Here is a 24,613-nt window from a genome sequence, read left to right as displayed (position 1 = left end):
TCCAAAAACAGGATTAAGGCTAGGTTCGCACACTGCGTCTTTTTGACGCTGCGTTTTTGTGCGTTTTTGGCCGCTAAAAACGCACAAAAACGCACCTGCGTCGAAAAAACGCATAAAAAAAGCATGCGTTTTTTACGCGATTTGGTGCGTTTTTGGCTGCGTTTTTCTGCGTTTTTGATCTCTGCGTTTTGCTGGGTTTTTCCAATGCATTGCATGGGGGGAAAACGCAGAAAAACGCAGGAAAGAACTGACATGTCCATTTTTTTTTTTAACTCAAAAACGCAGGTAAAAAAAACAATTGTGTGCGGACAGCAAAAATGAAAACTCATAGACTTTGCTGGAGAAGCAAAGTCCTGCAGTTTTGAGGCCAAAAATGCACCCGAAAAACGCGCAAAAACGCCGCGAAAAACGCACTGTGCGCACATAGCCTAACTCCTGCACGGTTCGGAGCAGTGAAACAACTCAGCCGACGCCCAGCTTAGCTGAGCACTTAAGAGAGACCAGGTTACCTGTTGGACTCTGCAATGTGAACAGAGTCTGACATCGTAGAAGTAATCGTGGTGTGGGCATTCGGACAGGCATGACATCCCTTTAGCGGACATAAAGTTGCGATGCTCCAATTGCTTGTATTTTATAGAGCAGGACTTTAGCATCAGCCCCGCTCTGTATAGCAGAAATGATGACTTCCTATGAATGTCACTCGCAGCCAGTGTTCACAGGAGGATAGTCATGACAGACACAGGGGTCATAACAACCCATCGCCGCCCCACGATGATGTCACAGGAACGCTGATGGGATTGGGGCATGGCGCATGTTTAATCCCATTGTCCGAGTTTGACAGTAGGATTTAACTGGTTAACAGCCATGGGTGGCTCTGCTATCCACCCGCAGCTATTAGAGGCACATGCTGGCTGATTAAATCAGCCATCATGTGCGGGAAAAACACGGGCTCAGTATGTGAGCCTGCATCAAAGACAGGGACACGATTTAGGATATACCAATACATTCAAGGTCTTTAAGGGGTTCAAATATTGTACCCTTTTTCTTCTTTAGCCTCTGTGTTGCACTGTCTATTTCTGGCTCCAGAATGAGTTAACTGAGAATCCATCAGGGAGCTTGTTCTGACAGGAGAGTTTATAAATGTGTTCTCCCATCTGCTAAGCGCCTCTCAGCTGATTTTTGATCACAGCATTCATCTCAACTTTGATGCGGTCAAAAGAAGATCTCAGAAAATGAATGCTAAAAGTTAAGAATGAGCTCACTCACACGTTCTCACTTAACTCATTCTGCAGGCAGCAATAGACAGCGCAATACAGAGGATATAGAGGGCAAACAGTTCAAAATTTGTAATGAAACCATGTTTTTTTTGCAAAAAATATAGGCATTTCGGTTAAAAATAAATTACCCAGTGAAACAGTTTCTATAGCAAACTATAGATTTCCATTTTTCCCAAAAATTTGTGAGACACTAAGCCACCCTGACATATTCCAAGGAATATATTACCCAAGTAGTGCTGTTATACAGTGCAAAAATATTACCTCCATATGATACATAAATGGTACCACCATAAACAGATCAAACAGTACCATTATACAGCGCACATTTTTCACTGTACATTACACAAATAGTACACTACATGGTGCACAAATAGTATCACCATATGGTGCTGAAAATAGTACCAGCATATAGTGCACAAATATTACTGCAATACACTGTACAGATAGTACCACCAAAAATGATGCACAATTCATATCTCAATTCAGCAAATGAGCATTTAAATAGTGCAACCACACAGTAAACAAAATACTGCCAAGCAATGCAAAAATATTACCACCATATGGTTTACAAATAGTACCAGCATATGCTACACAAATAATATATGATGTTCAAATAATACCACCATACAGTGTTGCAAAAATAGTACCACTATATAATGTATAAATAATACCACCATACGATGTACAAATAATACCGCCATACAGTGCAAAAATAGTACTACTTTATAATGTACAAATAATATCGTCATACAGTGCAAAATTAGTAGCACTATATAATGTACAAATAATGCCACCATATGATGTACAAATAATATCGCCATACAGTGCAAAACAGGACCACTATATAATGTACAAATAATGCCACCATATGATGTACAAATAATACTGCCATACAGTGCAAAAACAGTACCACTATATAATGTGCAAAAAATACCACCATATGATGTACAAATAATACCGCTATACAGTGCAAAAATAGTACCACTATATAATGTACAAATAATAGCATCATACAGTGCAAAAATAATACCAATATATAATGTACAAATAATACTGTCATACAGTGCAAAAATAGTACCACTATATGATATACAAATACCACCATATGATGTACAAATAATACAGCCATACAGTGCAAAAATAGCACAACTATATAATGTACAAATAATGCCACCATACAGTGCAAAAATAGTACCACTATATAATGTACAAACAATACCACCATACAGTTAAAAATAATACCAATATATAATGTACAAATAATACCGTCACACAGTGCAAAAATAGTACTAATAATAGGGCAAATATAATATCACTATATGATATACAAATACCACCATATGATGTACAAATAATACCGCCATACAGTGCAAAAATAGTACCACTATATAATGTACAAATAATATCGTCATACAGTGCAAAAATAGTACTACCAAACAGTACTACCACATATATAATATATAATATAATATCTCCAGTAACTAAAGAAGTTAGCTTTCGTTTCACAGTAAGATGAACAGACATTATTAGGTACATTTATTTGTTTTCAAAGTAATTAAAGTCCTCTGCAATTCCAATCGCACATACTAAGAAGCAAGGCTGGAATCAATACAAGGCGAACCTGGACAATTGCTGGGCCCTGCGGTGCTGGAGGCCCACAAAGCTCAGATTTCGATGAGTGGTACCTGCCATCCATTAGGGTTTGTGCTCTACATGCATGGAGCAGGTTCAGGAGCTGACGCAGGTGCCCGCTGTGTTGTACAGCCAGCACCCAGGTATAACTACAGAATTGAGAGCTCCAAATGCAGCAGTGTGACTCCTTAGAGATGAAAAGGGGTGTCCTTTCTGACTCCAAAGCGATGGCACGATGTTTTGGCAGCATGTTGGCCATCTTTGATTCTGGAGCTAAGAAGGTTAAAAGCTTCAGATACTGGAGATTTCGGTGGGAAAGATCAACTAAATTTGTCACTTCACCACTGATGACACTGGAGATTGTAAGGAAGGTAATATTTGTAATTATGGCATCACATACACTATACGTGTGTGTAACATTGAGGTTTCTTTGAGTATAAACCAGCACAGAAGCGATGATACTATAATACTCACCGAATCTTTGTTTGAAAAATGAACATTAAGCACATAGACTTCTTGGCTTGAAAACTTCCCGATACAGCCCTTTACAGTGAGGGAATGTTTGGCCACAGCTTCGGACGCAATATCGCTGGTGTCATCATTTTGGAAACCGTTGAAGGGCATTGGAACTGGAATAAAAAACATTGTATTAAAAACCGCAGAACAAAAAAAAAACATATTCCAAGACAAGCATCTGCAGACTAGAAATGTAACGCACGCATGTCTATACATCCCTCAGCATACCATACTATTCTGATATCAGTGGGAATTATCCAATATTCTGGATCATTGGACAATTACAGGGAAGATTCCATACTATCTTGCTATTTGTCAGACTAATACATTTTTAGGACTATAAAATGCCAAGGTAAGAGTATCAAAGACGGACTATGGGTACTATGAAGAATCAGGACCCAGTTCTTGTTAGTCCATCACTTTTGTTATTAATTGGCCACAACAATTGGCATTGTTTGCATATTGGGACACCTTTGATTGCAAAAATGGGAAAATTCACCAGTTTCATGCCTTTCCTAATAGGTCTTCTCAATACAGAGAAAGAGCAACCGTATTTCCCCGAAAATAAGACAGGGTCTTATATTGTTGTTTGCTCCGAAAGATGCGCTAGGGCTTATTTTCAGGGGATGGCTTATATTTTCCCATGAATGACAATCCACATTTATTCTTGAACAGTCAAAAGTTGCTTAAAAGACCGATCAGTGACAATATGGCACACAAACACACACACACATACATACATATACAGTTAGGTCCAGAAATATTTGGACAGTGGCACAATTTTGGCGAGTTGGGCTCTGCATGCCACCACATTGGATTTGAAATGAAACCTCTACAACAGAATTCAAGTGCAGATTGTAACGTTTAATTTGAAGGTTTGAACAAAAATATCTGATAGAAATTGTAGGAATTGTCACATTTCTTTACAAACACTCCACATTTTAGGAGGTCAAAAGTAATTGGACAAATAAACCAAACCCAAACAAAATATTTTTATTTTCAATATTTTGTTGCGAATCCTTTGGAGGCAATCACTGCCTTAAGTCTGGAACCCATGGACATCACCAAACGCTGGGTTTCCTCCTTCTTAATGCTTTGCCAGGCCTTTACAGCCGCAGCCTTCAGGTCTTGCTTGTTTGGGGGTCTTTCCGTCTTAAGTCTGGATTTGAGCAAGTGAAATGCATGCTCAATTGGGTTAAGATCTGGTGATTGACTTGGCCATTGCAGAATGTTCCACTTTTTTGCACTCATGAACTCCTGGGTAGCTTTGGCTGTATGCTTGGGGTCATTGTCCATCTGTACTATGAAGCGCCGTCCGATCAACTTTGCGGCATTTGGCTGAATCTGGGCTGAAAGTATATCCCGGTACACTTCAGAATTCATCCGGCTACTCTTGTCTGCTGTTATGTCATCAATAAACACAAGTGACCCAGTGCCATTGAAAGCCATGCATGCCCATGCCATCACGTTGCCTCCACCATGTTTTACAGAGGATGTGGTGTGCCTTGGATCATGTGCCGTTCCCTTTCTTCTCCAAACTTTTTTCTTCCCATCATTCTGGTACAGGTTGATCTTGGTCTCATCTGTCCATAAAATACTTTTCATACTTTACAGCCCTTAGAGTCCCTTGTCCAATTACTTTTGGTCCCTTGAAAAAGAGCAGGCTATGCATTACAGAGCTATGATTCCTAAACCCTTTCTCTGATTTGGATGTGAAAACTCTCATATTGTAGCTGGGAGTGTGCACTTTCAGCCCATATTATATATATAATTGTATTTCTGAACATGTTTTTGTAAACAGCTAAAATAACAAAACTTGTGTCACTGTCCAAATATTTCTGGACCTAACTGTATATATATATATATATATATATATATATATATATATATATATATATATATATACAGCTCTGGCACACATTAAGAGACCACTGTAAAATTTTCATTTTTTCTGATTTTTCTCTTTATATTTTTGAGTAAAATGTAAATTGTTCTTTTATTCTATAAACTACTGACAACGTCTCTAAATTTCCAAGCAATAAATTTTGTATTTATTTTCTAAAAATGAAAAATAGTCAAAATAACAAAAAAATGCAGATAATGCAAAGAAACAAGTTCATAATCATCTAGAAACAACAATACTAATGTTCTATCTCAGGAAGAGTTCAGCGATCAATATTTTGTGGAATAACCATGATTATTAATCCCAGCTTTCATGCGTCTTGGCTGCTTTCCAGGCTTTCACACTGCATTTCAGTGACCTTATGCCACTCTTAGTGCAAAAATGTAAGCAGTCCTTCTTTGTTTGATGCCTTGTGACTATCCATCTTCCTCTTGATTACATTCCAGAGGTTTTCAATGGGGTTCAGGTCTGGAGATTGGGCTACTCCTATTACTGGTTCAGATGCACATTTTCTTATCTGATCTGCTATTCTCATGGTGCAGAACCGTCCTATAGTGGTAGGTACATGCCATATTTATAAAGGCTTAAATTACCTGCTTAAATGTATTATTCGCTATGTACTGCTAATCTTACTTCCAAAAGAAAGCAGACACCCCTTAAAAGAATTGCACTGACCAGACCCCAAACAATGAGTTGGCAAGTGAATGGGCTCTCATGTATAAATCTGCATCGCAGTCAGGTCCCCCTGCGTTCTGTTGGCTCCCCCTGCTGACTGGAAGCAGTATCACTCGTGTGGAGTGATACTGGCACCCGATCTGTTTGCACAATGCAGCTGGAATGGCGAGGAACTTGACAGCGACGCAGATCTCTATGTGAGAGCCCATCCACCATTGGCACTTACCAACTGTAATTGTTTGGGGTCTGGTAAGTGTAATTTTTTTTGGCGAGTGGGACTGCTTTCTTTTGGGGATGTTTGTTTTCTTTGATGAAGAGTCCTGTATTCTTTAGCTTTTTTAGCTGCTTGGACTCTCTTTGATCTGCAACTAGGACTTATTTTTGAAGTAGAATTTATATTTTAAGCATACTCAAAAAAAGCCACCAAAATCCTAGTAGGGCTTATTTTCGGAGTAGGTCTTATTTTCAGGGAAACTACTCTGCACTGAGTAAGGACAAGAATCAGAAGCCGCTGTCTGTGGATGAGGGTCTTTTTCTTCTAGAAGAGACTGCTTTGACTCAATATATTCATGTGGTCAGATATTGATTCATAGCAATCTCCAATAGGGGGCACCAGGGAGACCGCCTTTTACCACCAGTTAATTTAAACACTAGTGACGACAGGCTAGCTTTTTCTCCTACTTCTTATCTGATCTGCTATTCTCATGGTGCACATCCAGTCCTATAGTGGTGGGTACATACCATATTTAAGCAGGTTTAAATTACCTGCTTAAATGTATTATTCTCTATGTACTGCTACGTTTACCCGCAAAAGAAACAGATGCCCCCGACAAGAATTGCACTTACCAGACCCCAAACAATGAGTTGGCCAGTGAATGGGCTCTCACATACAAATCTGCATCGCAGTCAGGTCCCCCTGCGTTCTCTTGGCTCCTATCACTGGCGTGGAGTGATACTGGTACCCGATCTGTTGCACAATGCAGCTGCAATGGCGAGGAACCTGACAGCGACGCAGATCTCTGTGTGAGAGCCTATCCACCATTGGCACTTACCACCTGTAATTGTTTGGGGTCTGGTGAGTGCAATCTTTTTTGTGACAAGAGTCTGCTTTTTTTTTTTTTTAGATGTCTGCTTTCTTTGATGAAGAGTCATGCTGTATTCTTTAACTTTATAGCTGCTTGGACTCTTCCTTATGGAACCGCAACTAGGGCTTATTTTTTAAGCATACTCAAAAAGCCACCAAAATCCTACTAGGGCTTATTTTCGGAGTAGGTCTTATTTTCAGGGAAACTACTCTGCACTGAGTAAGAACAAGAATCAGAAGCCGCTGTGTGTGGATGAGGGTCTTTTTCTTCTAGAAGAGACTGCTTTGGCTGAATATATTCATGTGGTCAGATATTGATTCATAACTACCTCCAATAGGAGGCACCAGGGAGACAACCTTTTACCACCAGTTAATTTGTACACTAGTGACGACAGGCTAGTTTTTTCTTCTATTTCTTATCTGATCTGCTATTCTCATGGTGCAGATCCAGTCCTATAGTGGTGGGTTCAAACCATATTAATAAAGGTTTAAATTACCTGCTTAAATGCATTATTCCCTATGTACTGATACATTTACCCACAAAGGAAAGCAGACGCCCCCGACAAGAATCGCACTTACCAGACCCCAAACAATGAGTTGGCAAGTGAATGGGCTCTCACATACAAATCTGCATCGCAGTCAGGTCCCCCTGCGTTCTGTTGGCTCCCCCTGGTGACTGGAAGCAGTATTACTCGCGCAGAGTGATACTGGTAGCCGATCTCTTTGTGAGAGATGCAGCACAATGCAGCTGGAAAAGCGAGGAACCTGACAGTAACGCAGAACTCTGTGTGAGAGCCCATCCACCAACGGCACATGCCAATTGTAATTGGGGTCTGGTGAGTGTTTTTTTTTTTTTTAGTCTTCTTTGGGGTTCTGCTTTCTTTGATGAAGTGTCCTGCTGTATTCTTATGGAACCACAACAAGGTTTGCAACTACTCTAAAAAAATCCTACTAGGGCTTATTGTTGGGGTAGGTCTTATTTTCGGGGAAACAAGGTAATAGTACCCTACTCTGCACTGAGGAAGGGCAAGAACCAGAAGGTGCCGTCTGTGGATGAGGGTCTTTTACTTCTAGAAGAGACTGCTTTGGCCGAATATATTTATGTGGTCAGATATTGATTCATAGGGGGCACCGGGGACGCAGCCTTTTACCGCCAGCTAATTTGTACACGAGTGACGACAGTAAGCCGGCTAGTTTTTCCTCCAGTTTCTATGAACAGTCACTGACTGACAGACAAGCCCTACTATGTCACTCAACGGCAGGTGGGGCGACGATCGGGATCTGGAGTTCCCCTGTGTGTCACCACGTGCTCTTCAGTCAGACGCATAGTAAAAATAGCATCCTGCCCTCTGGATGTGTGGGCAACTTCCTGCTCGCAGGGGTGAGGATGGACACACGGAAGCCCCACACTGGATTAATAGGAGCTTTAATTAATGACTGGGGCTCCCATCCAAACCCCGTAGTGGGTCACAGACCAGAGTAGTCACTATTGTGCGCCGCTTCCTGCCAGCACAAAACAACAACTCTTATCTGGACGCACCAGACCGGCTCCTTACGCAACCTCCCGGCTTGCAGGTCCTCGGTCCACTAAGACTTGAGGCCACATCCTACACTGACTCAGCACCCTTTTCTAGTAAACCATATAAAAAGAATTTCCTACTAAATCTTACTTTTACCACTTCCCTAGTACAATTGTCATAATCAAGGGGGATCTTGGTGGCGCTAACCCCAAGGCATGGTGGCATGGCCAATCCCCTGCGTCACCCACAGGCCAGCTGGCACCACATTATGTCATTATCAGATAAAGCCACACAGGCGGGTGCCTGGTCAGAGGCGCTCGGTAGATCAGATAGGGAGGAAAATGCAAAAACAGAAGTTCTCTGGACGAAAAAATAAATATAGTCCCCTCCTCCCCCTTCATGACGCGTCTCAGTGTCTGCCAAGAGCCAAGAACCAATCAACAAAACAACTCCAAGAATGGAGATCTCAGTTGGGTTCAGTCGAAGGTATCGAAACGCGACTTACAATAATATCGGACTGAACTCAAATCTGGAGTTTTCAGACTTAGTAAAGGCAGTCTGAGTAAAGTTTCCCCTTGTGGAGGCTCTTATTTAATTTCTCAGGGGAGCATTGCATGTCTTACAAGTCTCCCTATGGCAGCTTGGAGAAACGTCTCCGCACACAACGAGTATTTGCAGCAGAGTATTGACAGGGAAAACATTGCGTAAAATATGCACTTTTTTACGTGCGCTTTTTTCACATTTATTTGTTTAAAAAATGTTGCAAGAATTAACACTGCAGAGTTAAAAAAAAACACTTTGCTGGTTCAAATCTATAAGAAATAAATAAGTATATACATGGGATTTTAGGAATGTCATTCACTTGCTGCAAAGGATATTGTTTTTACCCTTGAAAAAGAAGTGGCATAAAACGCAGAATGTGAATAAGCTCTTAGGGTAGCTTCCCAAAAAGATTTTTGGCATAACTTTTGAAGAAGATCTGCATCAAAAATGTCTTGAAATAGTCTTTGACCTGTAGGTTATAAGTCTGTTTGAACAGGATACTCACCCCTTCGACTGTACCAGCCTGCCACAGGTTGATGATCGTAATGTATATATATATATATACAGTCATATGAAAAAGTTTGGGCACCCCTATTAATGTTAACCTTTTTTTCTTTATAACAATTTGGGTTTTTGCAGCAGCTATTTCAGTTTCATATATCTAATAACTGATGGACTGAGTAATATTTCTGAATTGAAATGAGGTTTATTGTACTAACAGAAAATGTGCAATCCGCATTTAAACAAAATTTGACCGGTGCAAAAGTATGGGCACCCTTATCAATTTCTTGATTTGAACACTCCTAACTACTTTGTACTGACTTACTGAAGCACTAAATTGGTATTGTAACCTCATTGAGCTTTGAACTTCATAGGCAGGTGTATCCAATCATGAGAAAAGGTATTTAAGGTGGCCACTTGCAAGTTGTTCTCCTATGTGAATCTCCTATGAAGAGTGGCATCATGGGCTCCTCAAAACAACTCTCAAATGATCTGAAAACAAAGATTATTCAACATAGTTGTTCAGGGGAAGGTACAAAAAGTTGTCTCAGAGATTTAAACTGTCAGTTTCCGCTGTGAGGAACATAGTAAGGAAATGGAAGAACACAGGTACAGTTCTTGTTATGCCCAGAAGTGGAAGGCCAAGAAAAATATCAGAAAGGCAGAGAAGAAGAATGGTGAGAACAGTCAAGGGCAATCCACAGACCACCTCCAAAGACCTGCAGCTTCATCTTGCTGCAGATGGTGTCACTGTGCATCGGTCAACAATACAGCGCACGTTGCACAAGGAGAAGCTGTATGGGAGAGTGATGCGAACGAAGCCGTTTCTGCAAGCACGCCACAAACAGAGTCGCCTGAGGTATGCAAAAGCATATTTGGACAAGCCAGTTACATTTTGGAAGAAGGTCCTGTGGACTGATGAAACAAAGATTGAGTTGTTTGGTCATACAAAAAGGCGTTATGCATGGAGGCAAAAAACCACGGCATTCCAAGAAAAGCACTTGCTACCCACAGTAAAATTTGGTGGAGGTTCCATCATGCTTTGGGGCTGTGTGGCCAATGCCGGCACCAGGAATCTTGTTAAAGTTGAGGGTCGCATGGATTCAACTCAGTATCAGCAGATTCTTGACAATAATGTGCAAGAATCAGTGACGAAGTTAAAGTTACGCAGGGGATGGATATTTCAGCAAGACAATGATCCAAAACACCGCTCCAAATCTACTCAGGCATTCATGCAGAGGAACAATTACAATGTTCTGGAATGGCCATCCCAGTCCCCAGACCTGAATATCATTGACCATCTGTGGGATGATGTGAAGCGGCTGTCCATGCTCGGCGACCATCAAACTTAACTGAACTGGAATTGTTTTGTAAACAGGAATGGTCAAATATACCTTCATCCAGGATCCAGGAACTCATTAACAGCTGCAGGAAGCGACTAGAGGCTGTGATTTGTGCAAAAGGAGGATCTACAAAATATTAATGTCACTTTTATGTTGAGGTGCCCATACTTTTGCACTGGTCAAATTTTGTTTAAATGCGGATTGCAGATTTTCTGTTAGTACAATAAACCTCATTTCAATCCAGAAATATTACTCAGTCCATCAGTTATTAGATATATGAAACTAAAATAGCTGCTGCAAAAACCCAAATTGTTATAAAGAAAAAAAATATCACATGGTCATAAGTATTCAGCCCCTTTGCCCAGACACTCATATTTAAGTAACATGCTGTCCATTTCCTTGTGATCCTCCTTGAGATGGTTCTGCTCCTTCATTGGAGTCCAGCTGTGTATAATTAAACTGATAGGACGTGATTTGGAAAGGTGCACCCCTGTCTATATAAGACCTCACAGCTCACACTGCATGTCACACCAAATGAGAAGCATGAGGTCAAAGGAACCTCCCAAGGAGCTCAGAGACAGAATTGTGGCAAGGGACAGATCTGGCCAAGGTTACAAAAGAATTTCTGCAGTACTCCAGGTTCCTTAGAACACAGTGGCCTCCATATTCCTTAAATGGAAGACGTTTGGGACCATCAGAACTTTTCCTAGACCTGGCCGTCCAGCCAAACTGAGCAATCGTGGGAGAAGAGCCTTGTGAGAGAGGTAAAGAAGAACCCCAAGATCACTGTGGCTGAGCTCCAGAGATTCAGTAGGGAGATGGAAGAAAACTCCACAAAGTCAACTATCACTGCAGCCCTCCACCAGTCGGTCCTTTATGGCAGAGTGGCCCAACAAAAGCCCCAACATTTGAAAGCCGCATAAGGTTTGCAAAAAAACAGATGAAGGACTCCCAGACTATGAGAAATAAGATTCTCTGGTCAAATGAGACGAAGATAGAACATTTTTGTGATAATTCTAAGCGGTATGTGTGGAGAAAACCAGGCACTGCTAATCACCGGCCCATTACAATCCCCACAGTGAAACATGGTGGTGGCAACATCATGCTATGGGGGTGTTTTTCAGCTACAGGGACAGGGCAACTGGTTGCTGCGGAGTGGGGGCACCAATCATCAGCCGTCTTATAAGGTGCCAACCCCACAAGATAGGCAGAAACGGAAAAAGTAGGGAAAGAATAGGAGTTTTAGCTATAGGGATCAAAATCGTGGTAAACTTTTAGTGTGTTTGTATTTGTAAAATGTATGTCCGTAAACCTATTAAACCTTTGATTTAGATACCTTCTGTGAACCACTGGTTGCAATTGAGGGAAAGATGTACAGAGATATCCTGGAAGAAAACCTCTTCCAGAGTGCTCTGGACCTCAGACTTGGCTGAAGGTTCACCTTCCAACAAGACAATGACCCTAAGCACACAGCTAAAATAACAAAGGAGAGGCTTCAAAACAACTCTGTGACCATTTTTGACTGACCCAGCCAGAGCCCTGACCTAAACCCAATTGAGCATCTCTGGAGAGACCTAAAAATGGCGTCCACCATCCAACCTGACGGAACTGGAGAGGATGAATGGCCGAGGATCCCCAAATCCAGGGGTGAAAAACTTGTTGCATCATTCCCAAGAAGACTCATGGCCGTACTAGATCAAAAGGATGCTTCTACTCAATACTGAGCAAAGGGGCTGAATACTTATGACCATGTGATATTTCAGTTTTACTTGTTTAATAAACTTGCAAAAATTTCTACATTTCTGATTTTTTCTGTCAAGATGGGGGATGGGGAGCAGAGTGCACATTAATGGAAAAAGAAAATGAACTTTTTTGACTTTACCAAATGGCCACAATGAAACAAAGTGAAAAATTTAAAGGGGTCTGAATACTTTCCATACCCACTAATTATATATATATATATATATATATATATATATATATATATATATATATATATATATATATATATATCTTGCATGTAAACCCTTTTCACATGTGCAGCACCACAGAATCGATGGTGCTTTAAAAATATATGCTACTAATAATGTGGACCTTCCATCTGATCCTCTTCAAAATCCAGATCAAATAAAACTCTGTGTGAACATACCCTTAAGCTACATTTCCATAGAGGGGTTTTTTTTAGCAGATTTTCTCCAAAATCCATCTCAAAAACACTTAGAAAATATTTGGAAAACTCTTTCTACTCTATTTGTATTGGAACCCCAAGGCTCAGTTCTTGGACCCCTGCTGTTCTCCATCTACACCTTCGGCCTGGGACAGCTCATAGAGTCCCACGGCTTCCAGTATCATCTCTATGCCGATGATACTCAGATCTACCTCTCTGGATCTGACATTGCCTCTCTACTAACCAAAATTCCACAATGTCTGTCTGCTTTTTCATCCTTCTTCTCTGCGCGATTCCTAAAACTTAACATGGACAAAACAGAGTTCATTGTCTTTCCTCCTCCTCCTCCTCCTCCTCACTCAACTCTTCCAACAAGCCTTCCCATCACACTTGATGGTTGCTCACTCTCCCCAGTCTCACAAGCTCGTTGCCTTGAAGTAATGCGGGCGTCACACGGTACGATCTATCGTGTGATCGCACGAGCGATCGTACCCGCCCCCGTCGTTTGTGTGTCACGGGCAAATCGCTGACCGTGTCGCACAAAGTCGTTAATCCGCCATCACATGTACTTACCTGATGAGCGACCTCGATGTGGGCGGCGAACATCCTCTTCCTGAAGGGGGAGGTACGTTCGGTGTCACAGCGACGTCACACAGCCGCCGGCCAATAGAAGCGGAGGGGCGGAGATGAGTGGGATGTAAACATCCCGCCCACCTCCTTCCTTCCGCATAGCCGGCGGGTGCCGGTAAGGTAAGCTGTGTTCATCGTTCCCGGGGTGTCACACGGAGCAATGTGTGCTGCCCCGGGTACGATGAACAACCGGTGCCAATGAAAAATAAACGATTTTTTAAAAATAAGCAACATGTACACGACTCACGATTTGTGACCGATTCAGCGTCGCTCGGAGGTGTCACACGGGACGACGTCGCAAACGATGCCGGATGTACGTCACGAAAACCGTGACCCCGACGATGCATCGCACGATAGATCGTCTCGTGTGACGCCCGCATTACCCTCGACTCGGCTCTATCCTTCAAACCACACATCCAATCCCTCTTCACCTCATGCAGACTACAATTCAAAAATATCTCCCGGATCCGTGCTTTCCTTAACCAAGAATCATCAAAAACATAATGCATGCCCTCATCATCTCCAGCCTCGACTACTGCAACCTCCTGCTCTGTGGCCTCCCTTCCAACACTCTTGCACCCCTCCAATCTATCCTAAACTCTGCGGCCCGATTAATCCACCTCTCCCCTCGCTACTCCCCAGCCTCGCCACTCTGCCAATCCCTTCACTGGCTTCCCATCGCCCAATGACTCCAGTTCAAAACAACCATGACATACAAAGCCATCCACAACCTGTCTCCTCCATACATCTGTGACCTAGTCTCCCGGTACCTACCTGCACGCAACCTCAGATCCTCACAAGATTTCCTTCTCTGCTCCTCTTTTATCTCCTCTTCCCAAAATCGCATACAAGATTTCTCCCGTGCCTCCCCATACTCTGGAACGCTCTACCTCAGCACATCAGACTCTCACCTACCGTGGAAAGCTTCAAGAGGAACCTGAAGACCTATCTCTTCCAACAAGCCAACAACCTACAATAACCCTCAGTCCAGTACACCACCGTGCAACCAGCTCTGTCCTTACCTATTGTACCAGCACCCATTCCCTGTAGACTGTGAGCCCTCGCGGACAGGGTCCTCTCTCCTCCTGTAGGCTGTGAGCCCTCGCGGGCAGGGTCCTCTCTCCTCCTGTAGACTGTGAGCCCTCGCGGGCAGGGTCCTCTCTCCTCCTGTAGACTGGGCCCTCGCGGGCAGGGTCCTCTCTCCTCCTGTAGACTGTGAGCCCTCGCGGGCAGGGTCCTCTCTCCTCCTGTAGACTGTGAGCCCTCGCGGGCAGGGTCCTCTCTCCTCCTGTAGACTGTGAGCCCTCGCGGGCAGGGTCCTCTCTCCTCCTGTAGACTGTGAGCCCTCGCGGGCAGGGTCCTCTCTCCTCCTGTACCAGTCTGTTTTGTACTGTTAATGATTGTTGTATGTATAGCCTCTTTCACTTGTAAAGCGCCATGGAATAAATGGCGCTATAATAATAAATAATAATAATAACTAGAGTGTTTTTTTTCCTGAAGAGGTTTTGGAAAATGTCAGGTGGAAGCCACCTGCGTTTGCAGATCACCTCCGTTTTGGAGGCTGGTCGTCCACCTTTAGTCTTTGGGTTCCTGACCGCAGCCTAAAACAATACAAATGACTAAATTGGAGGGGGGTCCACTGTCCTATTGTTCAGTAGGAAAACTAATTCCCAGTGGTTACCCCATCTCAGGAGACAGGAAATTTTATGACATCCGGTGTCTGCTGCTCAATAAACAGCAGATGGCAATTTTTTTCCGAGGCCAACGGTGGAGAATATCAATAGCTGGATTGCGATAATAGGAATATATGAGGGAATATATGAGGGAATCAAGAGGCTGGAGGTTAAATGTGAGACTATCGTAAATCCTGCAGGGATCCATCCAGAGATGAAGGAGATCATTCCACATTATCTCACTTTGGACAGGCGTCCAAGCACTTGTGAAACGCTGAGCGCTGAATGCTCAGGAGCTGAAAGCGCAAACTCCCAATCCTCAGAGCTGAGCCAGGAACAGGATGGAAGAGCACTTCAGCCCCGAGTAAATGTTAACAGGATGGAGCCAGGCAGACGGACAGACACGGCGCTTGGAACAAGTTTCTCGGGGCCGTAAACTCCTCTTTTCTGCCTGTCGCCAGCTTGTCATAGGACGTAGGCGACAAAGGAACATATAGACCCGCTAACTTCTAGGTTATATCGGATTATTAGATCTATACATTGTGGTGTATTATATTATAGTACTATTATTATAGTTTTTTTGGCTTGAGATATCCAGAAATAAGCTTATTGCCGGATTCACACATCCGTGTGTCACAATCCGAGTGGCAGTAGGTTTCCCAAGACCCTCGGCCTTCGCGTAATTCACGGATCGTGAGACATGGCGGTGTGAATTAAGCCTAAAAAAGGTTGCTGACTCCAGAAATGTTTATGCTATATGTGTCTTATTATCTTAGGAAACCAACATGAAAATTGGTAAAGGTACAAGTGGGCAAATCCGTATTGCCCGTCCCTCACGTGAAGCTCATGGGTACCAAGGTGGCCTTCACATAACCTGTACCAGGGCCACCCCACCAACCATGTGCTATTTCTAATGGGGCAGAAGGGTTTTGGGTACCCTCAGAAGCCAGTGCTGCCTATGCACGTCCTACAGCTATGGGGTGCCGAAACACAGTCGTCTACAATGCACAAAATATGACTTTCCCTTGCGCTTGGAACCAGGAGGTCGACCTTCCTTCCTCACATCTGTTGTAGCGCTCAGAGAACATACATTGACATGATTTGATTAATTACAGCTGAATTAAAGCTGGTGTCGGCTCCACCATGTCGCTCCCTCCTCCATATCCTCTCCTCACTGTTATTCATCAGTCACAAAGCCACGGAAAACAACATCTTTTAAAATGATGTCAGATTCACCTCAGATGGACCTGCTTTGACCTTGAAGATGCTCCTTTCCTCCACAATACTCTTCTGAACTCATTTACTATTTAAGACTTTTAAGTTTCTTCCATAAGTCACATTACTCTTGGACTCTGTTTGGTGTTGCATTCGCTTTGCAATACGACGCACAACCTGTAGACAAGAGTGGTGCCATTTCTGCTAGAAAGAAGCCTTGATTTTCTATCCATATGAGTTTTTACAGTAACATATAACTAGTGATGAGCGGGCACTACCATGTTCAGGTGCTACGTACTCATAACTAGTGATGAGCGAGCACTACCATGCTCACGTGCTCGGTACTAGTAACTAGTGATGAGCAGGCACTACCATGCGGGTGGTCAGTACTCGTAACTAGTGATGAGCGGGCACTACCATGCTCAGGTGCTCGGTACTAGTAACTAGTGATGAGCGGACACTACCATGCTCAGGTGCTCAGTACTCGTAACTAGTGATGAGCGGGCACTACCATGCTCAGGTGCTCAGTACTCGTAACTAGTGATGAGCGGGCACTACCATGCTCGGGTGCTCGGTACTAGTAACTAGTGATGAGTGGGCACTACCATGCTCGGGTGCTCGGTACTCGTAACTAGTGATGAGCGAGCACTACCATACTCAGGTGCTCAGTACTCGTAACTAGTGATGAGTGGGCACTACCATGCTCGGGTGCTCTGTACTCGTAACTAGTGATGAGTGGGCACTACCATGCTCGGGTGCTCTGTACTCGTAACTAGTGATGAGTGAGCACTACCATACTCAGGTGCTCAGTACTCGTAACTAGTGATGAGTGGGCACTACCATGCTCGGGTGCTCGGTACTCGTAACTAGTGATGAGCGAGCACTACCATACTCAGGTGCTCGGTACTAGTAACTAGTGATGAGCGAGCACTACCATGCTCAGGTGCTCAGTACTCGTAACTAGTGATGAGCGGGCACTACCATGCTCGGGTGCTCAGTACTTGTAACTAAAGATGAGCGGGCACTACCATGCTCGGTACTCGTAACTAGTGATGAGTGGGCACTACCATGTTCAGGTGCTCAGTACTCGTAACTAGCGATGAGCGGGCACTACCATGCTCGGGTGCTCAGTACTAGTAACTAGTGATGAGTGGGCACTACCATGCTCGGGTGCTCTGTACTCATAACTAGTGATGAGCGGGCACTACCATGTTCAGGTGCTCGGTACTAGTAACTAGTGATGAGTGGGCACTACTATGCTCAGGTGCTCGGTACTCATAACTAGTGATGAGTGGGCACTACCATGCTCGGGTGCTCTGTACTCGTAACTAGTGATGAGTGGGCACTACCATGTTCAGGTGCTCGGTACTAGTAACTAGTGATGAGTGGGCACTACCATGCTCAGGTGCTCGGTACTCATAACTAGTGATGAGCGGGCACTACCATGCTCGGGTGCTCTGTACTTGTAACTAGTGATGAGCGGGCACTACCATGTTCAGGTGCTCGGTACTCGTAACTAGTGATGAGCGGGCACTACCATGTTCAGGTGCTCGGTACTAGTAACTAGTGATGAGTGGGCACTACCATGCCCGGGTGCTCAGTACTCGTAACTAGTGATGAGCAGGCACTACCATGTTCAGGTGCTCGGTACTAGCAACTAGTGATGAGTGGGCACTACCATGCTCGGGTGCTCAGTACTGGTAACTAGTGATGAGCGGGCACTACCATGCTCGGGTGCTCAGTACTCGTAACTAGTGATGAGCAGGCACTACCATGCTCAGGTGCTCAGTACTAGTAACTAGTGATGAGCGGGCACTACCATGCTCAGGTGCTCAGTACTAGTAACTAGTGATGAGCGGGCACTACCATGCTCAGGTGCTCAGTACTCGTAACTAGTGATGAGCGGGCACTACCATGCTCGGGTGCTCTGTACTGGTAACTAGTGATGAGCGGGCACTACCATGCTCAGGTGCTCGGTACTAGCAACTAGTGATGAGTGGGCACTACCATGCTCGGGTGCTCAGTACTCGTAACTAGTGATGAGCGGGCACTACCATGCTCGGGTGCTCAGTACTCGTAACTAGTGATGAGCGGGCACTACCATGCTCAGGTGCTCTGTACTCGTAACTAGTGATGAGCGGGCACTACCATGCTCAGGTGCTCAGTACTGGTAACTAGTGATGAGTGGGCACTACCATGCTCGGGTGCTCTGTACTCGTAACTAGTGATGAGCGGGCACTACCATGCTCGGGTGCTCAGTACTCGTAACTAGTGATGAGCGGGCACTACCATGCTCGGGTGCTCAGTACTAGTAACTAGTGATGAGCGGGCACTACCATGCTCGGGTGCTCAGTACTAGTAACTAGTGATGAGCAGGCACTACCATGCTCGGGTGCTCAGTACTAGTAACTAGTGATGAGCGGGCACTACCATGCTCGGGTGCTCAGTACTCGTAACTAGTGATGAGCGGGCACTACCATGCTCGGGTGCTCAGTACTCGTAACGAGCAGTTGGATGCTCTGACAGACTCGATTCAAGTACTGAGTATAATGAAAGTCAGTGGGAAATTGGAGCATTTTTCCGGAAGATGTTCCATTATACTTGGGTAAATGAGTTGCGCCCGTCCGAGTGTCCGACTGCTCATTCCGTTACCGTGCCTGGTAGTGCTCGCTCATCACTGAACATAATCGTTTATATTGGCAAGGCAGCGATTGTGGAACTGAGATTGAATGATTACAGTTTGCAAAGCTTAAGGTCACTATTATTAATTATATACTATATATCATGCTCTTGCTATTTATATATACTATACTATAAGCTATATATATTAAGCTTGAACGGACCCAGAAGATTGTGTAATGTGTATGGGGGCGCCCTGACACATGACCGATGATGTTGTGGATAGGGGGATCAGACATGTTGAATTTCAATGCCCAATCCTTTTGTTCTCAGGGAAGATAGGCTTTGCCATAGCTGAACACAGGACGCTGGTTGAAGATCGGCCCCTGAGTTCTGGTCTTGGTAACACTGGTAGGACGGAAGGAAGTCTGGAGCAGCCACTATTTGCTATTTTTAGGAGTTACTAAAGAATAACTGGAGGAAAAAATCCCATTACATATAATGTTATACAATGTTTTCATGTCAACAGGAAAAAGGGTCCCTTCTAGACGAGCTGTTATTATTTGTGGTCACATCCTTCGTTTTTGTAGCCGTTGGATGCAAAAAGGGACAGTGAAATCTACACCGTGGAGAATACATGACGATCACAACTTTCAGGACGGGATCAACGCATTTTACTGAAAGTCCTCAAAGGCTATAAAATAATATTTCATTGCATTACTTTGTGGTCTTCCGGACGCTGGCACCCTTTTTGCCCCATAAGTATCCTTTAAGACTAGTCGTGAGACAATTCGGTTGTGTTACCAGATCCCCTTGCTCTTTCATGGCCGTCAGACCCCCTTATTTATATAAGAGCTGGCAAAACCCGATGGCCTCCCTTCTTTGAATGAGAAGAGTCGGCCATATTTAATTTCACACTTCCCCTTTAGTTCATCACGAGGGTGGACATCTCTGGAGGTATCTAGCGGTCACTAATCCAAGGACATTATATAAACATTCAGGCCAATATTAACTATTACTAATGTTGGCTAAAATATGTGCACCTAATTGGCAAATAACAGCTACCCAAAGGGAATTCATTTCCATCCCGAGCTTCCACTCTTCCTCATGGGTGCTGTCCCAGTAAGCTTTGGTACACCACTAAGAAGCCCTGGTAGGCCACCATCATTACAATTAAGGCCACATTCTTCCATTTTTTTTACTGGATATACCGCCTAAAGAAAAACAGATATCGCTAATATTCCAGGGACTGATGGAGGTTTGAATGAAGGATCCGGCAAGTTGAAATCTATCCTACTCAATCCTTTATTCCCTCAATATCTTTTTATGTTCCCACTATGTTAGATTGATGGTTGATACTTCCGAAATGGTCATGTTTGGCAGATTTTATTCCAAAATGTATGGTCAGCTTTTAGTTGAGTTGGGAACCCTAAATATTGTAGTTGGGTCCCGAAAAGCCATTGAGGAATGCCACCAATGTGAGACATAGTTGACTTTGCAGAGCAAATACGGTGGATTTTCACAAAGGAGATCAGTGGCATGATCTACAATAGTTTGGGGTAGTGGTCTCCAACCTGTGGCTAAGCTTTTATTTCCAGCATGTCCTGACAGCAATCGGCTGAAGAGGCAGCCTCGCAAAATTGGACAGCCACAGATTGCAGACCATGGCTGAGGTCTCCATCCCCCTGGTGGACACAGACAGAAAACGGCCCCTGAGCAAGAAGAATCTATGGGCCCTTTGCAGCCCAAGAACTCATGATAATGCAAATTTGTCCATTTGGAGGGCCCCCTTACCTCTTGGGCCCCTACGTCCGCCCCAACCTAATGACTTTTGACATACTAATAATCCAGTCTACTTTGCAATGGAACTGTAACTATATATCTTCAAATAAGATTAGAAGTAAGTTGAAGTTGAAGCCACAAACTTCAGAAATGTCAGTGAACTTTCGGTTCCTCATTTTAAATATTTTGTTCCTGTTTTGTCTTTTACAGTCTAAATAAAATCCCTCTGAAACTAACAAGCATCTGCTTTCGTGCATAGCACGGTCCTCCTGGGTATGATGTCTACGTGATGGTAACCATGTTTTCCAAAATTCTGGGACCGTTTAACTCTGGATTAAAAAAACATATCACTCACACGATCTCATGAACTACAAATCCCAAGAGTGCTGAGACAACTACAAATTCAATCCATATTATGAGATATGAGCAGTCCTGGGGGTCGTCAGTGGAAATCCAAAAAATTAACTACTTTGGTGCCTCATTCCTACCAGTCAAATGAAAAACAAGCCTCCAATGAATCATAGAATGATAGAGTTGGAAGGGAACTCAAGGGGCACCGGGAACTCAGTGGAAATCCTAAAAATTTACTGCTATGGTGCCTCATTCCTACCAGTCAAATGAAAAACAAGCCTCCAATGAATCATAGAATGGTAGAGTTGGAAGGGAACTCAAGGGGCACCGGGACCTCAGTGGAGATCCTAAAAATTAACTGCTATGGTGCCTCATTCCTACCAGTCAAATGAGAAACAAGCCTCCAATGAATCATAGAATGGTAGAGTTGGAAGGGAACTCAAAAACTCAAAAGGCACCGGGACCTCAGTGGAGATCCTAAAAATTAACTGCTATGGTGCCTCATTCCTACCAGTCAAATGAGAAACAAGCCTCCAATGAATCATAGAATGGTAGAGTTGGAAGGGAACTCAAAAACTCAAAAGGCACCGGGACCTCAGTGGAGATCCTAAAAATTAACTACTAAGGTGCCTCATTCCTACCTGTCAAATGAAAAACAAGCCTCCAATGAATCATAGAATGGTAGAGTTGGAAGGGAACTCAAGGGGCACCGGGACCTCAGTGGAGATCCTAAAAATTAACTGCTATGGTGCCTCATTCCTACCAGTCAAATGAGAAACAAGCCTCCAATGAATCATAGAATGGTAGAGTTGGAAGGGAACTCAAAAACTCAAAAGGCACCGGGACCTCAGTGGAGATCCTAAAAATTAACTACTAAGGTGCCTCATTCCTACCTGTCAAATGAAAAACAAGCCTCCAATGAATCATAGAATGGTAGAGTTGGAAGGGAACTCAAGGGGCACCGGGACCTCAGTGGAGATCCTAAAAATTAACTACTAAGGTGCCTCATTCCTACCTGTCAAATGAAAAACAAGCCTCCAATGAATCATAGAATGGTAGAGTTGGAAGGGAACTCAAGGGGCACCGGGACCTCAGTGGAGATCCTAAAAATTAACTACTAAGGTGCCTCATTCCTACCAGTCAAATGAGAAACAAGCCTCCAATGAATCATAGAATCAAAGAATCGAAGCGTTGGAAAGGACCTCAAGGGCCAACCCCCCCGCGAGTGCAGGTTTTCCTAAATCATCCCAATGCTCAAGAGGTTGTCTTTTCTATCTGCAATCTTATGTTGGAAGGGTTAGTACCAACACTTTTCGTTCTTAACACCTGAACAACAATCACTTCCATTTCATCGACTCAATTCCACCCGAGTTTTTAGGCATAATATATTCCCACCGGACCAACCCAACCACAATGGACAACACATAGAGTAAAGGTGAGTTTGCGAATTAAAATGAATAGAGATGGGATGTAAATGGTGACAAGATGTAGAGTAGATTGTAAGCTTTTTGGCTCAGCAGCGTATAAAGATGCCACATTAATAAGGTACGTGGCTACATAAGAGTGAAATTAGGTTGGTAAACCCATCAAGGAAAGCCAGCAAAGTGAGTACATTCTGTAGTATGTCACCACCAAGGGTATAACTTTGGAGCATCTATGATGCCAGGTAAGGCATATCTTTGGTAAAGATATTTAGATATAGGGTTAGGGTATGAACTGAGCCTTTGCCCAAGCTGAAGATAAGCCTTGTTTCGGCTCTGGCCACCACTCTCCACCAGACAGAAAAGGGCCCCTGTGCAAGAACAATATATGGACCCTTTGCAGACCAAAAACTCATCAAAATGCACAATTCCACCTACTTTGGAGGTATAAATTGGCCCCCTTACCTCTTGGGCCCCAGTGCGGCTGCATCAATGATATGTCCACCCCTGACTCCCCATAATAATAGGCATTATTCGTATCATGGACTTACATGAACGTCCCATTCGGAGACCAAGAACAAGAAGAATCATCTGAAGAACCTTCATCTTTCCAAGTTGTCTTCTTTTCTGCTTCGTCGAAGTATTTTCTTAGCCTGTGTCCAGAAGCGCCGGCTCAGACAAAGCTCCGAGCAAGCGCCAAAGTGAGATCACAGCAGGACGGGCTGACACGGAGCTGGGATCCGTCAGACGGTGACAGAAATCCAGATTTCGTCCCTCCCGAGAAGACCGACCGTTTATAAGCAGAAGAAGAGAGAGATAAAGACTCAGAGAGGGGAAGTTTATGAAGTCAGAGGGGATGTAGGAGCTGAGGAGTGGACAGCTGTCCAGATTGCTCTGCACTGCTCTGACAACCAGCACTATCTGATGAGCTCTGTCCAGGAAATAAGCGGGGACTGGGGAGGTCTTATGCAGCTGGATATCACCGAGGAGGAAATGCCTTTTACACAAGTAAAGAAATTCTCCAAGGAGCCCGAATACCAGAAAAACAGACCCCCCTCCTCCTAACACACGTCCAGAAGGCGTGGTGTATGTTCGTTAAGGCGAGGCCCCCCCATTGAGGATGGACTCGATGTTTTTGTCACTGCTTTTGAAGTGTCGCTCAGTTATTCTTTATGGACTGACATGACAATGGGACTTTTACAATGGGCCCAGATGTATCAAGTGATAGGTAACAGAAAGAAATGCCCCGAAAGTCACAATATGAACACGTATAGTCTGGTCACAAATAGCCGGTCTGGAATGCGGATGATGTTATCATCATCTGATTAATGTTAGATTTGCCTGGAATTTGTCACTGTTTTGGCTGGGCTGCACATATGGGTACAAATACTACCCTAAGCTCATTAAAAAGAGGTTGGACGGACATCTGTCTGGGATGATTTAGTGAATCCTGCTTTGAGCAGGGGATTGGACACGATGACCCAGGAGGTCAATTCCGACTCTAATATTCTATGATTCTATGATTAAGCAATTACGGCACGGTGGCTCAGTGGTTAGCACTGCAGTCTTGTGGTGGCTCAGTGGTTAGCACTGCAGTCTTGTGGTGGCTCAGTGGTTAGCACTGCAGTCTTGTGGTGGCTCAGTGGTTAGCACTGCAGTCTTGCAGCGCTTGGGTCCTGGGTTCAAATCCCACCAAGGACACCATCTGCAAGGAGTTTGTATGTTCTCCCCGTGTTTGCGTGGGTTTCCTCCGGTTTCCTC

At 43.8% G+C, this 24,613-nt stretch overlaps 1 protein-coding gene across 1 annotated transcript in view; it reads right to left on the bottom strand.

Annotated features, from left to right (window-relative positions):
• Window positions 1-23,828, bottom strand: part of ENG (endoglin) — a 79,011-nt gene extending 55,183 nt beyond the window's left edge. Inside the window, exons 1-2 of the mRNA XM_075324303.1 lie at window positions 23,404-23,828; window positions 3,384-3,538 (exon numbers count right to left, since the gene is read on the bottom strand). Coding sequence (XP_075180418.1) covers window positions 3,384-3,538; window positions 23,404-23,458 — 210 coding nt within the window. The 5' untranslated portion in view covers window positions 23,459-23,828. The remainder of the gene's footprint in view (window positions 1-3,383; window positions 3,539-23,403) is intronic.
• Window positions 23,829-24,613: the final 785 nt, after the last annotated feature.

This window comes from Anomaloglossus baeobatrachus, chromosome 9 (genome assembly GCF_048569485.1).
Source record: "Anomaloglossus baeobatrachus isolate aAnoBae1 chromosome 9, aAnoBae1.hap1, whole genome shotgun sequence".
Classification (NCBI taxonomy): Eukaryota; Metazoa; Chordata; class Amphibia; order Anura; family Aromobatidae; genus Anomaloglossus; species Anomaloglossus baeobatrachus.
The sequence above is the reverse complement of the archived record's forward strand: the minus strand, read 5'-3'. Positions and strand labels throughout refer to the sequence as shown.